Source organism: Pteropus alecto, unplaced genomic scaffold (assembly GCF_000325575.1).
Source record: "Pteropus alecto unplaced genomic scaffold, ASM32557v1 scaffold335, whole genome shotgun sequence".
In the NCBI taxonomy this organism is placed as follows: domain Eukaryota; kingdom Metazoa; phylum Chordata; class Mammalia; order Chiroptera; family Pteropodidae; genus Pteropus; species Pteropus alecto.
This window is the reverse complement of record NW_006436757.1, coordinates 686,967-705,999: the sequence shown is the minus strand read 5'-3', so window position 1 is coordinate 705,999 and position 19,033 is coordinate 686,967. Positions and strand designations below refer to the sequence as shown.

General features: G+C 52.7%; 1 protein-coding gene across 1 annotated transcript in view; it reads right to left on the bottom strand.

The window, feature by feature from the left end:
• LOC102880161 (myosin-6) overlaps nucleotides 1-17,785 on the bottom strand; it is a 23,890-nt gene extending 6,105 nt beyond the window's left edge. The window contains exons 1-27 of the mRNA XM_006913583.1: nucleotides 17,585-17,785; nucleotides 16,234-16,377; nucleotides 15,851-16,007; nucleotides 15,725-15,752; nucleotides 15,324-15,435; nucleotides 14,945-15,037; nucleotides 14,131-14,194; nucleotides 13,854-13,952; nucleotides 13,323-13,426; nucleotides 13,099-13,237; nucleotides 11,438-11,706; nucleotides 10,978-11,148; nucleotides 9,477-9,786; nucleotides 8,729-8,799; nucleotides 8,363-8,450; nucleotides 8,158-8,275; nucleotides 7,890-8,013; nucleotides 7,483-7,619; nucleotides 5,646-5,901; nucleotides 5,291-5,533; nucleotides 4,966-5,142; nucleotides 4,534-4,679; nucleotides 4,189-4,279; nucleotides 1,756-2,145; nucleotides 1,261-1,387; nucleotides 1,051-1,169; nucleotides 510-706 (exon numbers count right to left, since the gene is read on the bottom strand). Of these exons, the coding sequence (XP_006913645.1) occupies nucleotides 510-706; nucleotides 1,051-1,169; nucleotides 1,261-1,387; nucleotides 1,756-2,145; nucleotides 4,189-4,279; nucleotides 4,534-4,679; nucleotides 4,966-5,142; nucleotides 5,291-5,533; nucleotides 5,646-5,901; nucleotides 7,483-7,619; nucleotides 7,890-8,013; nucleotides 8,158-8,275; nucleotides 8,363-8,450; nucleotides 8,729-8,799; nucleotides 9,477-9,786; nucleotides 10,978-11,148; nucleotides 11,438-11,706; nucleotides 13,099-13,237; nucleotides 13,323-13,426; nucleotides 13,854-13,952; nucleotides 14,131-14,194; nucleotides 14,945-15,037; nucleotides 15,324-15,435; nucleotides 15,725-15,752; nucleotides 15,851-16,007; nucleotides 16,234-16,377; nucleotides 17,585-17,785 (4,175 nt within the window). The remainder of the gene's footprint in view (nucleotides 1-509; nucleotides 707-1,050; nucleotides 1,170-1,260; nucleotides 1,388-1,755; nucleotides 2,146-4,188; nucleotides 4,280-4,533; nucleotides 4,680-4,965; nucleotides 5,143-5,290; nucleotides 5,534-5,645; nucleotides 5,902-7,482; nucleotides 7,620-7,889; nucleotides 8,014-8,157; nucleotides 8,276-8,362; nucleotides 8,451-8,728; nucleotides 8,800-9,476; nucleotides 9,787-10,977; nucleotides 11,149-11,437; nucleotides 11,707-13,098; nucleotides 13,238-13,322; nucleotides 13,427-13,853; nucleotides 13,953-14,130; nucleotides 14,195-14,944; nucleotides 15,038-15,323; nucleotides 15,436-15,724; nucleotides 15,753-15,850; nucleotides 16,008-16,233; nucleotides 16,378-17,584) is intronic.
• Nucleotides 17,786-19,033: the final 1,248 nt, after the last annotated feature.

Here is a 19,033-nt window from a genome sequence, read left to right as displayed (position 1 = left end):
AGGGACAGCAGGGCCTTGGGGCCCCCCCCCCTTCTGCATTAAATAGGAGGAGGACCCACCCCCTCCCCACAGCTCCTTGGGACAACGAGCAGCTCCTTTAGGTCCTGGGACCCCAGTCTTGAGGAAGCCAAGGCTACAGGTGCCTTGAATAGTCCTCTCCCCACATGCCGCGGCATTTGGGTGTCAGCCTGCACCTGCTCCCATGCCAGGCTGATCGATGGTAGCTCCTCTGACCAACAAGCTTTTTGCTCGTCTTATACGTGAGCATCAGGTATAACCCGGGCCAAAAGCTCGCCCGTCACAGGAAGTGAGTCAGGGACAGCTGGGGTTCACTCAGAGTGCAGGATCCAAGCTCCCTTTCAAGCACTTGTATTGCTTACCACATTTCTCCCACCCTCCTCTCTTTCCTACCTCGAATCTCCTTCACATGACCATTCTGCCTGTCTCACCCCATACCCTCTGGCTTCTTCCTCTCTCAGATTCAGGGTAGGGAGCCACCCAGAACTCACTTGGCCTCCTCGAGCTCCTCTGTCCGCTGGATGGCGTCTGTCTCATACTTGGTCCTCCACTGGGCCACCTCTGAGTTGGCCTTGGACAGGACACGCTGCAGCTCGGCCTTGGCCTCCGTCTCCTCCTCATACTGCTCCCGCAGCAGGTCACAGTCGTGCCGGGCTGACTGCAGTGCGTGGGCCAGGGCGTTCTTTGCCTGGGAAGATGAACACCCAGAGGTGAGCTCGGCTCCCAGGAGGTTGGGAGGAAAAGCCTTCCCCCCATTCTCCAGATCCTTTTCATATCTCTGAGCTTCAACTAAGCCCCAGCCTCATTCAGGGTGAAGGCTGGTATGGAATCTCAACGTCCTGGAGTAGCTTCCTAGTTTGCCCACCCTATCTTCTTACAAATAAGGAAAGAGTCATTCGATGATGTTCCTGTACGGCTTGGCTGAAGAGTAGAAGAAACTAGACTGGAGGTCTTTCCATTACAGAGGGCTTTCTCCAGTCCCTAGGCTCCATTTCTGATGTTAATTGCCCAAGACCTGCCATCAAACCTCACCTTGCCCTCCTCCTCAAGCTGCCTCTTGAGGTCTTCCGTTTGCTGTGTGTAGGAGAGCTTCCCTCGGGTCAGCTGGGAGATCAGAGCCTCCTTTTCTTCCAGTTGCCTGGCTAGCTCACCTGGAGGTGGGAAGATGGGTTTGTGGACCACAGAAGAAGGCAACTGATACCCTATCCTGGGTCAGGAGCAGGGCTGGTTAGGGGTACCCACCGTTCTCAGTCTGCAGCTTGGCTTGCTGGGTGGTGAAATCATTGAGGGAGCGTTGGGCCTCTTCCAGCTTCGTGCGGTACTCGTTGGCCTGGTCCTCCAGTGTCCGGGACACCTTCTCCAGGTTTGCCTTCAGGCAGTAAAGAACGTGAGAAGGGTGAATGTGGGAGGGGCTGGAGCTTTCAGGGAGAAGGGGCTAGGTGGACCAGAGAAAGGAAGGGAGGGGCCAAGAAGGGGGGAGAGCACAGAGTGCAGGCGGGCAAAATGGGGCGATGCTGGAGGGGCACAATCTGAAGAGGGTGCATGAATTAAAGAAGGGAAGGACGGTAAGGAGACAGGAACGGGGTAGAGGGAGAAGGAGGGACAAGGGAGAGAGGTAGAGAGAGACCAAAGGGTGATGGAGGGAGTGAGACTGATAAGAGAGACAGCAGAGAAAGTGGAAGGAAGGCGTAAGCTGTGAGGAAGTAGAAGGTGAGAAGGGGTGGAGCACAGGCCCACCTTGGCCTTGATGATCTGCTCCATGTTGGAGGTGACATCGTCCAGCTCCAGCTTGAACTCGCTCTTCTCCTTCTCCAGCTTCTGCTTCACGCGCTGCAGGTTGTCGATCTGCTCGCCCAGCTCGGCCACGCTGTCGGCGTGCTTCTTGCGCAGGGCTGCGGCCGTGGCCTCGTGCTGCAGCGTGGCCTCCTCCAGGTCCCGCCTCATCTTCTGGAACTCCGCCTCGCGCTTCTTGTTCATCTCGATCTGCACGGATGTGGCCCCACCGGCCTCTTCCAGCCGCTCGCTGATCTCCTCCAGCTCCCTGGACAGGTCTGAGCGCAGCTTCTCCACCTTGGCGCGGGCGGTGCGCTCTGCCTCCAGCTCTTCCTCCAGCTCCTCGATGCGTGCCTGGGCCCGGACACAAGGGGCTCAGACCCACGGCCTGGAACCCTCCATCAGAGCCCCCTCCCTAGACTCTAGAAGACTCCTGGCCCAAGCACTCAGGTCCCGCAGAGCAGTGGTACTCAACCAGAGGAAATTTTGTGCCCTAAGGGTCAGTGGGCAATGTCTGGCGATATTTTGAAGTTGCTACTGGCATCTAGAGGGCAGAGGCCAAGGATGCTGCTTAACATCGTACAATGCATAGGCCAGCAACAGGAATTCAGTTGAAGTCAACCCTACAAGGCACTTCCCAGGGGCATCTCAGACCCAGTCTGAGAATCTGCAGCCCTGAATCCTGAGAATCTGTGTTTAGAAGGAAGTCTTAAGATCCTATGAGATCCTGGAATCAAAGATTTCACAAATGCGAAGATTCCACTGGGCTCTGCTCTGCTAACCCGTAAGGCAAGAAAGCAGATACTTGTATTTTACAAACATTTGCAACAATATGCCTTACAACAATCAAAAACTTTTGTAATCTGAGCGACCAAAAGTCCAGTCAACCATATTCCTCACTCTCTGGGGCTTGCTTTATCTATGCCCAGGGCTGGGCTCCAGCTTTATCCTTCCCTTCCAGCCCAACTGAGTGTTAGCAGTGTGCCCTCCTCTGCCTCTATGTCATTTTTCTGGCCTTGGCCTTGACTTAGTTGGGAGAATGTCTCATCTACCATTTTGATATGTTGCCTGACTAGCCAGGAGGAAAGGTGAGGATCAGTGAGACCCCTTCGTGTGTGGTTATGGACGGTGTTAATGGAATGTGTGTGGGTGGGTCATGGCAGCAGTAGAGGGAGGACCACCGTGCCTCTGTTCCCAGGATGGAGAAGGTGAGACTGTGTGCAAGAGCTTGGGCAGGAAGAAGGAGGAGCGGCAGCCCGTTGCCAAGACCTTATGAAGATAACAGTACTATTGTTTTGGGTCCAAGAGTCAAAGAAGTTATCTAGAAGAACCTGAGGGTGTCCTGGTTTTCTGGCTAAAACCCAGAAGAAACACCCAAGAACATGGAGGGGCAACTTATCACTGATAGCAGGCCAGCCTCTGAGCAGCCCCCAGAGGAGTAGAATTGTGTTCATGTATCACTTGCAGCTTGGGCCATGGGCCCCAAATGCTAAGAGGAGATCAGCTCTGTCCACTAGCTGCAGTCTAAGGAGAAAATGAAAGGATAAGGCCCTGTCCCCAGTTGCTAAGTGCCTGTCTCCCTTGGGGTCACTGTGTCTAGACCTGGCCATGCAGCTTCTGTATCTATAAAACAGGGATGACAGTACCTGCCTTCCTTGTTCCCAGGGTTCTTCTGGCAAAGACAGAACTAAAAGCACATTAAAATTTGGGGTGCATTAAAGGTAAGGGAGATCGCAGCTGTTAATTTAATCTCCTCCTGCAGAGGGATAAGAAGGCCATGGGAAGAAGAAAGAACCCCTTCTTGATAGTGGCTGGATGAATTTCAATTGACAGAGTGGTTTCATATATTATTTCTTGTCTGGTCCTCTGTAAGCCAAGGGTTATTAGTCCCATTTGACAGATGAGAAGAGACTCTGAAGCTTAGGGAGGGGAACTGACTTGCTCAAGGTTGTAGGAATTGACCTCATATCATGGGTGCTCTATAGGGATTCAGCCTGGGGTAATGGCTGGGGTCAGTACCCAGGAAGAGTATGAACAGAGTAGCTCCACAAGGCCCCTCTCACCCCCATGCAGGAGAAGTACCAAAGGAAGGGTTAGAGAAGACCCTAGCATTTGTCCCAGAACAGGAAACCCATAAGGCAGAACATCACTCAGAAAGAGAAGCCCTTTTTGTAGGTATGATTCCACCCCCCACGCCCCGACTCACCCACTGCCGACACATAATAGCCTTGTTGCAATAAGACATTATTACTCTAATGGAGGAAGGCCAGTGTTCTCAAGTGTCATAAATCAGTACTTGAGGGATCTTTGGGGTGGCCTGGAGTTCCAGATACTGTCCAGAACGCCCGGCCACCTTGGAGCCATTGAGTATCCACTTGGCTGCACTGGGAAGATCACCTGATTTTCCTTCAGTTTCTTCTGCAGCTGAAGGGCCAGTGCCTGCTCATCCTCGATCTTACTGTTCTGCTGACTAATGTCAAACTCCTTCCTGGAGGAGAAGCGGGTGGTGACAGGTGGTCTTCCTTCCTCTGTGCCCATTCTCTTCTCTTGCCTTGGCAGTCCAAGACCAATATCCTTGCCACCGCACCCCCCTCTCCGCCCCACTGCCCCGGCCCCAGCCCAGAGGGTTAATTCCCATTCTCATGGGCCCAGAACAACCATGGCCAGTGGGGATGAAGCACCCTGTGCTCTAACTCTCTGGCCAGACAACATTAGCCCCTCCCCGCCACTGTAAGCTCCTACTTCTTGAGCTTTTCTTCCAGCTGCAGCTTGTCATTCTCCAGGTCCATGATGCTCTCCTGGGTCAGCTTCAGGTCGCCCTCCAGCTTCCGCTTTGCGCGCTCCAGGTCCATTCGAACTTTCTTCTCCTGCTCCAGGGACCCTTCCAGCTGGTGGAGAGAGGAAAACAAACAGGGCATAGTAAACCCGAGATCCACAATGCACGCTTGTCTGCTCCTTTCTAAACTCGAAATTTAGTGGATTGGAAGTCGAATCAGTAGGAAAGTCCCTACAACTACAAAGGATACAGAAACTCAGCCTACGGAGGAACTACAGAGAGCAAAAAGTCCCCAGGGGTCATAGGAGTTAGTTCTAGGGATCCGGAACTCCTTGGCCATTGGTATCACCTGCGAAATCCTGACCTGAGAGAGATGGAGCCTGGTTCTTACTACTCACATCATCCACCTGCTGCTCCAGCTTGACCTTGGACTTGGTCAGTGTGTTGACCTTGTCCTCCTCAGCCTGAAGGTCATCCAGGGCCTGCTGGTGAGCCTCTTGCAGAGCTTTCTTTTCCTTGGTCAGCTTGGCGATGATCTCATCTAGCCCAGCCATCTCCTCTGTCAGATTCTTCACCTGCCAACCAAGAACCCCTCCCCTTTAGGTTCAAAGGTCACCAGTCTGGGGACATCTATAGAGACCTCCAATGCCAAAGACCAGGACCACACTCTGGCCTGGGAGTCCTGAGGAAACTTGGGCTGGAGCCAGAGGGAGCTGACCTCACCTTGTTCTCTGTTGCATGCTTCTCCTTCTCCACCTTGGCCAGCGTCAGCTCCAGGTCATCAATGTCCCTTTTGAGCTCAGAGCACTCATCTTCCAGCTTGCGCTTCTTGGCGGTGAGCTCGGCGTTCATCTCCTCCTCGTCCTCCAGTCTCTCGTTCATCTCCTTCACCTTGGCCTCCAGCTGGATCTTGTTTTTGATCAGTTGGTCACAGCGCTCCTCCGCGTCATTGAGGTTGTCTTGTTCCTGGGAGAAGAGGACAGAGAGGAGAGCTGTTGATTCAAGAGAGGGTCTTACTCCCTGGCGATGAGCTGGGCTATAGTCTAGGGGAGATGAGGAGACAATCATGTGTTCTCACCGCCTGCACTTGGAGCTGTAGGTCGTTCTTCTCCTGCAGCAAGGATACCATCTTCTCCTCCAGCTCCTTGCGGCGAGCCTCGGACTTCTCCAGCGTCTCTTTGAGGCGCCCGAACTCCTCCTTCATGTTGGCCATCTCCTTCTCCGTCTCCGCGCTCTTCAGCAGCGGCTTGATCTTGAAGTAGAGCTTCATCCAGGGCCAGTTCTTGACTCCCATGAAGGCCCGAATGTTCCACTGGATTACCAGCAGGGCGTCCCTGGTGAAGAAATATGGAAGAAGGGAGGGGAACTATGAGAGCGCTTCCCAATCATGGGGCCAACTGTACTTGGCTCCCAGACCATCTAAGCAATTTTTAGGCACCTGTGGGCAGGAACCCTGCCTTGCAGTCTTGAGAAGCACCCCCACCCAAACCTTACCAAACTGAACATGGAGTTGCCCAATAAACATTTATTAATTGATCAATTAAACAAAACGTCAGTTTATATTTTCTTAGTAGAGCATTAGTAGTAAGGGAAGCTACCACTTATAGAGAGAGTATCTACTAGGTTCAGTGTTTCTAATCTTATTTATAAGAACCTCAAATATGTTAAAAATTATATTTTACATATAAAAATATCTATAACATATAAGTTGTGAAGCATGAAACAAAATGGCTATCCATGAACCTGTCACCCAAACCAGAACTAGAGCACTGCCAGTGGCGACCCTATCTGTGTGCTTCTTCCTGTCCCCTTTCCTTGTTTCTGTACCAGAAGCAGCCGCCACCCTGAATCTTGGGTTTTTCACCTCCTAGCTTCTTCAAAAAGTACTTTAACCATATATGAATGTGTCTTTCAACAATACGCTGTTGTGTTTTTTTTTTTAATTATTTTTGAGCTTCATAAAAATTGCATCGCACTCTGCTATCCTTCTGTGACTTTCTTTTGTTTATTCAACAATATGCTTTTAAGGTTCAAACTTATTGCACCATGAAGTTGTATTCCCCTCCTTTTCATTGTTTTATAAGATTTCGCCAAATGACCGTACTGTATACCCATTCTCTGTGGATGGAAAATTGGGTCGTTTCCAGATCTTTGATATTTTGACCAGTGTGGCTATATTCTTTTCTTGTTCCATGTTGTACACGTGCAGGAGTTTCTCTGTGGGCAGGCGCTCAGGAGTGATATTGAAAAGTATGCAATTTTTCACTTTTAAAAAATGAAGAGACTCATGGACATGGACTATAGACAAGTGGTTACCAGAGGGTAGGAGGGAGGTAGACAGAGTAAAGGGGGTCAAATATAGTGGGTAGGGGGAGGGTGAAGTGGGTAAAGAGGATCAAATACATGGTAGTGAAGGAAACTGGACTTTGGGTGGTAAACACACAATAGAATTTACAGATGTCAAATTATAATGTACACCTGAAAATTATATAATTGTATTAACCAATGTTACCCCAATAAACTTAATTAAAAAATTAAAGCATGTTAATGTAATTCCTATTTTAAACAAATGAACATTTAAAAATAAAATGTATTTCTCAGTTTCAAAAAAATAAATATATTGTTTTCCAAAAAGGTTGCACTAATTTAGAGACTGTAAGCCATAGGTCAGACTTCTTGATGTTTGTCAATCTAGTGTTTTTAAATGTAACCTCATTAGAGTCTTAACTGGCATTTCCCTATGGAATTAAAAAAAAAATTCAAAATGAATTTTTAACCAGAATGATTAAGTCACTTGCCCAAGCCAGCCGGTAAGTGGTAGAGCCAAGATCGGAACTCAAGTCTCTGACCCATGCCAGTTGGCACTGCTTGTCTGCCTCTTACATCTCCAGGAGTGCCTATATCCCATGCCTCACCTGCGCTCCACCATCTTCTTGAACTCAATGCGCATGAGCTGGCCCCGGGCCTGGGCCTGGATGCGGGTGATGATGCGGCTCAGCCTCTCGTCTCGCATCTCCTCCAGCAGCCCCAGCAGCCCCGCCTTGAAGAATACCTGCGGGCAAGGGGACACAACCTCAGAGAAGGGTCCCCAGGGTGGAGGAAGACAGTGGGTGATCCAGGCTCAGCTTTCAGGAGACCCATCACGGGCTCATCCTAGACTGGGAGTGAAATGCGAAAGACAAGACAGAAAGGAAGCCTGGCTTCCTGTCTTTGGGTTGATATGGGAAGCTGAGAATCAGAGGTCTGCCTTCTGAACTCCCAGCTGCTCCACTTGACATGGCCACACACCCTGTAATTCCATCCTTTGAGGTTCTAGACTCACCTTGGTGTGGCCGAACTTATACTGGTTGTGGTCAATGTCCAGGGAGCTCAGCAGCTTCTCTGCTCCTTTCCTGCTGTCGATGAACTGCCCTTCTGGGATGGCTGCTGGGTTCAGGATGCGATACCTGTGGGGGAGGTACCCGGAGTCACCCACGTTCTTCACTGGTCTGCTCTTCCCTCAGAATTCAGGGTCACCCGCAGACTCCGCTCCCCGCCAAGGCCACCCGGGCTTCCCCTGTTCCCTGGACTCTGGGGCGCCCTGTACCCACCTCTGCCGGAAGTCACCATAGAGGATGCGGTTTGGGAAGCCCTTCCTGCAGATGCGAATGCCCTCCAGCACGCCATTGCAGCGCAGCTGGTGCATGACCAGGGGGTTGTCCATCACCCCTGTGGCAGAGGGGAGGAGAGAGGGGTCAGCCTCAGGGCAAGTGATGCCAATGCCCTCCCCAGACTAGACCCTTCCACATAGCTCACCTGGAGCCTTCCGTTCATTGGGGATGATGCAGCGCACGAAGTGAGGGTGAGTAGTCTTCAAGTTAGTCATTAGCTTGTTCAGATTCTCCTGGGGGTGGATGAGATTGGGGAGTCAGGAGCCACAGGGACCATCCCTTTGGTCCCTGAGCTTTGGGCCCCAGACAACCTGTCACCAGAACTCTCAAATGGAAAGGGAATTGACACATAATGTATGTCATAGCTTGTGTAGAATTTATACACCAAAAATGACCACGTAGTCTAGGTTATTTCCTCCCCAAACTCAGAACATCAGGTTAGGGCGCAGCCCAAAGGCTCTGGGCTGGGCCTGCCCAACACAGTTTTCCTGACACCTCTGATCCTTCTTACCCGGTGGAGGGCCGACACTGTCTGAAAGGATGAGCCCTTTTTCTTGCCTCCTTTGCCTTTACTGCTGTCCGCTAATAACAAGAGAAAGAATGATGAATAGGAGCTTCGAACAGAGCAGTCCTTGGGCGGGGGCAGGGCTCTGTGCTTACTAGCTGCGTGACTTCTTATTCTCCTAGTCTCAGTTTTTCCAGGAGAAGAATAGTAACACCTCTGAAGGTGTGAAGACGATTAGGCAAGATCAGCATGGAAGCATGTCACCAGTGCTTGCCACATAGCAGGCACTGGAACAGCAGCAAGAGCTGAAATAGCTCTTCTCCCACACACTTCTAACCTCACCCTTCAAGCTTACACCTTTCCAGTTTCTACTTTTCTCCTTCTATTTTATCCTCCTCATCTCAGTCCACACCCTTCCTCTTCCTTTTCTGACCTGGAGGCTCATTTCTTCAGTAATCCTCTCTATGTTTACCAAGATTTATACTGGGCTTCATACAGTGAGGTGTGTGCCACCTTCACTGACGTCCGGGGGCTCACAGTTTTGAGGAGACACATGACATGTACACTGATATCCATAACACAAAGTGGAACATGGCACTTTTACAGAAGGGGTACAAATGGACTGCTGTGGGATCTCCCGACCCCCATCTCATGGTTCACATTCTCCCTAGAGGCATGTGCTTTGAAGCAGCGGGACCCTGGACCCTTGCATCTCCAGAAGTGCTCTGGCCCAGTGCAGGGGCTGCTCTCTTACCGGTATCAGCAGAAGCATAGGAAGAGAAGAGTGTGGCCATGAGCTTGAGGGAGGACTTCTGGTACAGGCCCACCACTGTCTCGTTCAGCGGGTCTTTGTTCTTCTCCAGCCAGCCCAGGATGTTGTAGTCCACGGTGCCAGCATAGTGGATCAGGGAGAAGTGGGCCTCCTGCTTCCCCTTGACATTGCGCGGCTTCTGGAAGTTGTTGGACTTGCCCAGGTGGTTGTCGTACAGCTTGGCCTTAAAGGTCATGTCAGTGGCCTTGGGGAACATGCACTCCTCCTCCAGGATGGACATGATGCCCATGGGCTGAGAGCAAGGTGGAGAGGTAGAGAGAGCATCACTGAGCACATACCAAGCTTCCAGGGTCCTACACCCTGACAGAGCCTCAGCCCAGTATAGTTAGCAGGCCACAGAGAGTCCGCTGGCACCTCTTGTCCCCATATAGGAAGCCAAGGTTCTTGGAATTAATCTAAATCCAATTATATTCAAATCTGTCCTATCTGACCTCTTTCTGCCCCAGAAGACCCAGTGAGAGTTGTATACCCGCAATCACCCGCCTCCAGCCCCGCCCCAAGGATCCCAAGGCCTTTCAGCACAACCCTTCCTTCCTGGATAGATCCCTGCCCCAGAGCAGAGTGAGAGCAGGGACGGATGTACATCAGAGCTGTGAGACAGCATGGCTGGCCAGATCCCTGTCTATAGGAGCGGCCGCAATTCAAAAGATGGTTCTGCACAACATCCTGCTCTTCAGAAAGCATGGAGGTTCTTAATTTTTATTGGGGCAGGAATCCTATGAAAATTTGATGAAACAGACTGTCTGCCCAGAAAAATGCGGGCAGACACACACACACACACACACACACACCACACACACACACACTTCACTCACTCTTTCACATACAATTTCAGAGGGTGCTGAGGCCTCTGGAAGAGCAGCACCCTTGATAACCACCCAAAGCCTATGGAAAGCTTCCATTTCCTTAAGGGCAGTGGCTGGCCTGGGTGAGGAGGGGCAGTCCCTCTGGACTCTGATTTGTATCAGAAAAGCCCAAAGGCACCCTCAGGGCAAGTCAGCATTGGGAGCCTCCTGTAAGCACCCAGAAATCCTTGACTTCTGAATCTATAGACAAGAGAGGCTGAAAACGGATTTGAACAGGAGGGGATGGAAAGCCAATGTCTTCAGTTTCAGCCTAAGATCTTTCCATGAATGACACTTCTCATGGAATGTCAGAAGGGCTAGGAGTCCTCTCCTTCACTATATACCCCTCTCAAGACACTGGGAGGTGACCACCATATAGGACAAGGTCTTAGGTCCTGGGGACAGAAGGAAGAGGCCTGTCCTGTATTTGCCCGTGACTCATGGTGGGTGGAAGCTTGGCCTGGAGAGAGGCTTGGGATTCTGGGGACTCTAGTTGCTTGGGTGTAGAAGGAATGGGGCTATTATGTTGTCTGGGATGGCCAGGAAAGGGGATACAGGTGGTGGAGCCGAGGAAGCACCTTCTCGATGAGGTCAATGCAGGCCTGCAGGTCCATGCCAAAGTCAATGAATGTCCACTCGATGCCCTCCTTCTTGTACTCCTCCTGCTCCAGCACGAACATGTGGTGGTTGAAGAACTGCTGCAGCTTCTCATTGGTAAAGTTGATGCAGAGCTGCTCGAAGCTGTTGAACTGCAGGGGGAGTGAGGGCAGGAGCGGGTCAGGTGGGCAGGTGGCCCAGTGGCCGGAGGAGTCATTCCGGGGCTGTGTCCAGCCCAGTGAGGGTTGTGGCTGATCCACTCCCCTGTCAGGACAGAGGGGGAGCGCTGACCCTGAAGACAGGACCACGACAGCCTCCCTCACCGCCGAACCCCACCGCCTTTCCCACACCTGGCCTGCGGCTGGCATTCAATGAAGGTTGTTGCATGTGCCAATGAGTGAGTTACTGTTCCTCCCATGCCCAGGGGCTTCCCCCACTCACGTCGAAGATCTCGAAGCCAGCGATGTCCAGGACTCCGATGAAGTACTGGCGTGGCTGCTTGGTCTCCAGGGTGGCGTTGATCCTCGTCACCATCCAGTTGAACATCTTCTCATACACTGCTTTGGCCAGTGCCCCGATGGAATAGTACACCTGCTGCACGCTCTGCCCCTTGGTGACGTACTCGTTGCCCACTTTCACCCGAGGGTGGCACAACCCTTTGAGCAGGTCTGCTGAGTTCAGCCCCATGAGGTAGGCAGACTTGTCGGCATCTGATAGAGAAGGAAAGGAGTAAGCACTTTCAACAGACTCTCCTTCCCTGCTCCAGGGCCAGAGCCTTTCTAAAGCATTAGGTCATTAAGAGTTGCAAATGGAGGCCTGGAACAAGGCTTGCTGCAGACACACAGCCAGTATATGCCTGAGCCAGGCCAGAGCCCAGGCCCCTTTATTCACCTAGGGCCTCCCACCACACAGCAGCTTTTCTCGCCTCAGTCTTTACATGTGCTGGGTGTCGCTGGGCCAGGCCCTTCACCAGCACTGCTGTTAGCATGTCTCCCACCCTCACCGCACTTCCTTGTCTCTTTAGGGCAGGGACTGTGGCTGACAGGAGATGTGTACTCTGCTCCCTGCCTCCTTTATGTCCATCCCCGGTCTGGCCCAGAACTGGAGACACTACTCAATCCACGTGCTGACCAACTTAATTGGCTGGGAAATTAATTTCCTAACAGTGTTTTGGACAGCCTCCCCTGCAACTTCCAGCTCTCCAAATGTTCCATTCAACATACCATCTCTATTTAGAGGAGATTTATTTGGTTTAATTTCAATCATTTTGTGATAACTGGTGACATGGCTATCATGACACCCAGGCTTGGCATTTTGAGCTCGACAGATACAGAGAAAGGGTCCTCGAAGGTAGGCGAGGAAGAAAGTTCCTACGTGTTTGTCTAGCACAGTTCACACCTTCACAGCTCCTCAAGGATTCTTGCAACAGCCCTGGAGGGAGCTGTGAAGGACTGTCGCTCCATTTCACTGAGGAAGAAACTGAGGCCCAGCGAGGTGAATGACATGCCAATGCCCTATGCCCCTGGCCTGCTGCCTCCCAAACAACATGGCACAGAGGCCACCAGGAGCTCACCCAAGGGCTGGGCACCTACACATACACACTGTATCAATGATGGGGACGTGCAGAGCTCAGGGCCTGTGCTTTCCTGAACTTCAGTGAGACTTGGGCACAGGAGGAAAAATCTCCAACTCACTTCTGGTCAGGGCAGTGGGGTTGTGAAGTTAGGGAGAGTTGCGGGGGCCTCCCTGTCTGTCTACCTCTCCCAAGTCCCTGCCCCGACTCCCACCCCTCACCACACCCATCTAACCCATAAGCCTCAGGTCTCCGGCTAAGCTCCAACAGGAGAGAAAGCCTGGAGGCTGGGGAGGGAGTGGAGGCAGAGCCTGCCTCTGAGAAAATGCACTGCCCTCTGACCACCTGCTTCTCCTACTTCTGGTTTCCTCCCATCTTCTCTATCATAGTCCTAACAATCCTGTTGTCAACCTAGCTCCTTAAGACCTGTTAAAAGGCACCACTTTTGGACACAGCATGGGAGACCCTGCTCCCAGAGGACTGTCTCCTCACGACAAGTGAGCACCCAGCACCTCAAGCCTTTCCACACCTTCGGTGCCGTCAGGTTCAGCCTGCTCTTCCCGCTGCTTCTGCTTGAACTTCATGTTCCCATAGTGCATGATGGCACCTGTCAGCTTGTAGACGCCTGCTTTTTCCTCAGGAGTGAAGCCCAGCACGTCAAAGGCACTCTAAACAGAGCAAGAGAGGCAAAGAGATGGTTGGAGCAGGTGGCCCCGGAGCCCTCAGGAGCCCTCACCCTGCCTCCTCACTCACATCCGTGGCCATGAGCTCCTCAGAGTCGTCGATGGAGGCCACGGACACCTCTCCCTGAGACACGAAGGCGTAGTCATAGGGGTTGTTGGTGACCAGCAGCATATCTGTTCAGGCAAAGGGCAGGGAAGGGGATGAAAGGATGGAGGATGTCAGGGGAGGGGTAGAGGGGAGGGGAGGAGAGGCCTGAGAGCAGGTGGACAGAAGGAGAGTCAGCAAGGACTACAGAGAGACTCCAAAAGAAGTGAAAAAATGTGTGGGGGAGGTGAATGACACCTGGGAGAAGGCAAGGCAAATAACGAGGAGAAGGAGAAAACCAACAAAGAAGAGGAGAAAAATATGACGAGGAAAGGGTGGAAAGAAAGGAAGGAGGAGATGCAAGCAGGCCCGAGGTGGGGCAGGAGGAGAAAGCCGCTGAGCAGGTGGAGGGAGAAGGGAGGCGAGCAGGGTGGCGGGGCAGCTAAGAAATAGGAGGGCATCTGTCCTGTTTGGGGGGGGTGGCGTAGGGCAGCAGGGCCTGGGGGTCAGGCTCACCCAGTAGGTCTGGCTTCTTGTTGGACAGGATCTGGTAGAAGATGTGGTAGTTCCTCTCAGCCTTGAGCTGGAAGATCACCCGCGACTTCTCCAGGAGATCTGAAGTAAGGAGAGAAGAAGGTGGGTAAGGAAAGAGATCAGGCAGTTTGAGGGAAAAAAGGATACGAAAACCAAGGTGCAGATGTAGACAGAGACAGAAGATAGGAGGGGCCACCCCCTGGGAAAAAAGGCAGGAGAGAAGGACCCAGAAGGGTGGGCAGGGCTGCCTGGTACTCACAGGTCTCTATGTCTGCAGAAGCCAACTTTCCAGTGGCTCCAAAGTGGATCCTGATGAATTTCCCCTGGGGGCAGATGGGACAAAGAGTGAGGGAACTGGCCAGAAGGGACAGAATAGAGATCCTGGACTTCAGCACAACCCAGAATGCCCTGGAAATGTAAACACCCTATTTGGGGTCCCAGTTTAGTATCGGGAAAACGCGGGAAGGATGCTCATCCCCACATACCACCCAGGGATCTTGGACCAGAAACAATGGGCACAGAAATGAACACAGAGAGAACACCTCCTCTTTCTACCTCTGATCTGACCTTGTGTGATCCTTCCAAGTGACTGGCCGGGTAACTATTACTACCTCTGTTTCAGGGATGAAGAGCCTGGGGCTCAGAGAGGTGTGGGGACTTGCTGGGCAAGGGGAAAGCCTAGGAATTGGCTCCAATGCCTATGCTCTCTTCCCACTCTCATGTGGAAGAGCTTTGGAAACAGTCATAAGGAAAATCTAGAAGGTGATGAATTCTGTTTTATTGCTTGACTATGGAACAGCTGTGGTGACTCTGGGTCTCTTATCTTGAGTTCCCAGAACTTAGGGAGATAGGCTGAGTTGAGAGGATTTGGAGTGTGTGTAAATGTGTGTGTAAATGTGTGTGTGTGTGTGTGTGTGTGTGTGCATGCACGCACATGCTCATTAGCATACTCGTTAATACTCTAAAGCCAAACGCAGGACAATCAACTGAGTGTGGTTACTGTTGGCAAAACAGCACCCCACTTTTTCTGTCGAGGCTGATGAGGTCAATTAGCAGTGGTCAAGGGCACTCACGAAGCGGGAGGAGTTGTCGTTCCTGACGGTCTTGGCGTTGCCGAAGGCCTCCAGGGCAGGGTTGGCCTGGATGATCTGGTCCTCCAGGGTGCCCTGTGAAGGGAACAGGACCTTGGGGGTTCATCCTCCGTCCACCTCTATGTGGTGGTGGGGAGTGCAGGGGGCTGCTCTCGTTCTGGGGAATGGGGGTAGGGCTGAGTGGACTGCTGGGGGGTCTACAGCTGCAAAGGGCCAATTTGGACCTCAGAGTGTGTGTCTTTTGCCAGGAAGATTTTTAGCACTGGGCTCAGTGGTGTTGTCACTACCATTGTCCAGGGGATGATGCAGGGTCACCTGGGTTAGCCTTCCCCAGACCCCCTCTGCTGAGCCTGTGGCTCACCTTGTTAGCATTGGCATTGTCCTTCTTGCCACGGTCACCTATGGCTGCAATGCTGGCAAAATACTGGATGACACGTTTCGTGTTCACAGTCTTCCCTGCCCCAGATTCTCCGCTGGAGGCAACAGGAACCCATCAAACCCAGGATTCCCACATCTCTCTATTTGGAGCTCAGCATTGCCCTCCCCGCCCTGAACCCTGGCCATCTGACCTCCACCAGGGCCCAGCTACCTGCAGAATTTGCCCATCATCATTGGTGACTCCGGGGGTCTTCAGAGAGCCCAGCACTTCACACTCCTTGCAATCACAGCCTTAAACCTTTCCTCCCCCAACCCCTGGACCCCCATGAATCAGCCTGGGTCTGCCCCAACAAGCCCCTCTATGGATGAATGGCGCTTGCTCACGTGATGAGGATGGACTGGTTCTCCCGATCTGAAAGAGAAAAGAAGAGAAGCAATGGGGTCAGGGCTGAGGGCCCAGGTCCATGGCTGTGGGGCTAAAGGCACACAGGTCAGGGCTGCCGGGCTCACCTGTCAGCATGTACTGATAGGCGTTGTCGGAGATGGAGAAGATGTGGGGTGGAGCCTCACTCCTCTTCTTGCCCCGGTAGGCGGCCACCACCTCAGCATTGTACACTGGCAGCCACTTGTAGGGGTTGACGGTGACGCAGAAGAGGCCTGAGTAGGTCTGGGGCAGGAGATAGGGCAGACATGAGAGGTTGTAGAGGAGAGCCCGGATAGGTGGTGGTGCAGGCCAGAGGGTATGTGGTCACCCCAGCTGGCTCTTTTCTTCCTGCAGATGACCAAGGGCAGGAAGGGGGCAGGGGAGTCCTGGGCCCCTTGGGAGAGTTCTGACCTTCTCCCTTGAGAGAGTTGCCCTGGTCTACTTTGGTCTTGGTCCAGGATGCACTCACGTAGATCATCCAGGCCGCATAGCGCTCCTTGAGGTTGTAGAGCACCGCGGGCTCGTGCAGGAAGGTCAGCATGGCCATGTCCTCAATCTTGTCGAACTTGGGCGGGTTCTGCTGCAACACCTGGTCTTCCTTCAAGGTCACTGTCTGAGGAGAAAGCATGGGCAGTAGTAGGACAGGATGGGTACACTGCCAGTCTGTGGTCACAAGCCTCACCCACTTACCTCCTCCCAGAACACAGGCCACGACCTGGCCTCAAGCCCCCAGCCCTTCTCTGGCCAGTGCCTAGGTCCTACCCTAGAGTTCCCCAGATAACCTGCCTACCCACTGTCTCTCCAACCCTAGGGACCATCCTAGAATCCCTGTGTCTTGTCAGTACACCAGACCCTGTGCCCACGCGTATCATTTTTTGGTCCCTGCTTCAAGTGTCTAGGGGAAAACTTGGAGTGGCTGGCAGCTCTGCCATCTGTGCATACACACCTTACCCTGACTCCTGGGGACAGTGCTTGAGGTGAACCTTTGCCTCTATGAGAAAAGCATCTCCCCCATCTACCCTACCTCCCCATTGGTCGCTGTTGCTGTGGTTCGATTGGCACTGGTCAGTTTGACATGCCTTGAGGTCATTAGATTCTGCAGGCAGGTATTCTAGCATTTTTTTTTTTTACAGTGGAAGAAACTGTGGCTTGAATAATTAAATGATTTGCTGGCATGGTGGCTAGCTAGTGGCAGAGCTGGAATCAGAGTCAAAGCCCCCAGTAGGATGCAACATTCAGTCAGCATGTCTGTGAGGCACACGGTTCTGAGCCGCTGCGGGTGACCAGCAGCGATTCTCGTGGTCGGCGTGAGGGACCAGGGACTGGAGGCTTCTGAGTACCAGTCACCAGCCCCAAGACTGAGTGCTCGACTCAAGAGTTCCTGCTCTTTGAGTTCATCTGGGTCTAAGAGTTTGCTCTTGCTTTGGGTGGGGAGAATTTGAGAGAGTTTGTCTGTGGAGGAAACTGAAGCACAGAGAGGAGAGATACAAGTTCGTAAAGGGAATTTCATTTGATACTATGACTGTGTTCTCTATCGACAAGACCCCTGTGAGGAATAAGCTGGCTGAGGTTCCCCCCGTAGCATCCTCTCTGGCAAGGGGTGCACAACGCTGAGGTGGTGCCCTGTTGCACCTGCTCGTGTCCATCTGAGAAAGGTCAGAGTTCTCATTCAGGTACTGGGCCCCTCAAGGGGGCATGCAACCGCCCCCTGGCTTTGGCTGTTCTCCAGGGCCTGTCAGCTCCCACTGCAAGTGTCTCCACCTCTGCACCCCCCAAAAAAAACCTTCCCTCCCTTTTCCCTGGCACTGTGCCTCACACACCTTGCCATTCTCAGTCTCAGCAGTGACCTTGCCCCCTTCCCGGGATACGATCTTGGCCTTGACAAACTCCTCCTTGTCATCAGGCACAAAGCACTCAGTGCGGATGTCGAAGGGCCGGGTTTGGGCCTCCAGACGCTCCTTCTCTGACTTGCGGAGGTACTGGGCTGCTGCCCCAAAATCGGCCATCTGGGCATCTGTCATCTTGTCGCTCCTCTGCAGCTAAGAGAGGAGGTCCCAGGCCTCAGTGGGTGGCACTGCCCTGTCCTACCTCCTCATCACCTAGGTCCTATTATTCTCTTCCTGTACCTCCCTTGGGAAGCACCTGGCCTAGATCCAGCCCTCCCTGCTCCGATCCCGTTTTCTTTGCCCTTTGACATGATGCTGGAGTTTGCTAAGGGGAGGTAATGAGCTGCTCAGAGAGAGACAGTGAGCCCCTGGTCCAGCTACCTGGCTCTCAGGAGAAAATAGGGTAGTTCTCACCTGGTTATCGCTTCACAAAGAATCTTGAAGAGTCTGGATCGTGGGTGGAGCCACGGAGGTGCAGCCAGGCAGAGAAGAACAGATTAAGAGGATAAAGAACTACGGAGGCAGGCCAATGGGGGGAAGTGAGGGGCAGGATGGGGAATCAGAGTTGGAAACAGAGAGAGGCACGGAAATTAGAACACACAACTGAGAAGGAAGGGCAAGGAGAAGAGAGACAAAGTATGACAAGACTTGAAAAAGACCAAGAGGCGAAATAAACCCAGATAAAGAGAGGGAAGCCATCGGAGGAGGGAAAAAGATGGAGACAGGACTCGGAAGACACAGAGAGTGGGAGATGACGGATGCAGATGGGAGGAGAAAAGTAGTTTCTGGTTTTTGCATTGCAATCGCCCCTCTGTCAGTGGGAACTTCCTGGGGCTGGAGAAAGGCATTTCTAGCATACCCTTGGGCTTCTCACCCCATTTCCTGTGAAGATAGAGTCCCTCAAAGTGGGAGCTCTGAGGGCTGACCACAGAGCCCCCACCGGAATCCCCTCTTACCTGGTTCAGAGGAGTGTTTGTCTGTCCTTGGAGCCCTGATCCTTTTATAGCCCACTGCCCCCTCCCCCTGCCTAAATTTGGAGTCTCTTCCGGAGGGACCCTCCCTCCCACCTCTTTCCCCTGCCAGCTCCTCCTCCCTTGATCCTTTGGCTCTAGAGGTGACAGGAGGACAACAGGGCCTCCAGATTTGCCCATGAAAGGTCTGTTGCCCTAGCCCCTCCGGCTCCAGGGCCTTTTTTTAGTTCTTGGGCACATTCCTCCTCTCCACAGGACTGATGGGCAGATAGTGGGAAGACAGGACCTTCTCACACCACCTCCCCCGCCCCGCCAGGCCCTTACCTTGGTTATTTTTAACCTGAAGGGTGAGTTGAGCACACTGGGTGAGGGTCACCTTCTCCTACAAGCCAGATGTTTATCCCCTACCCCC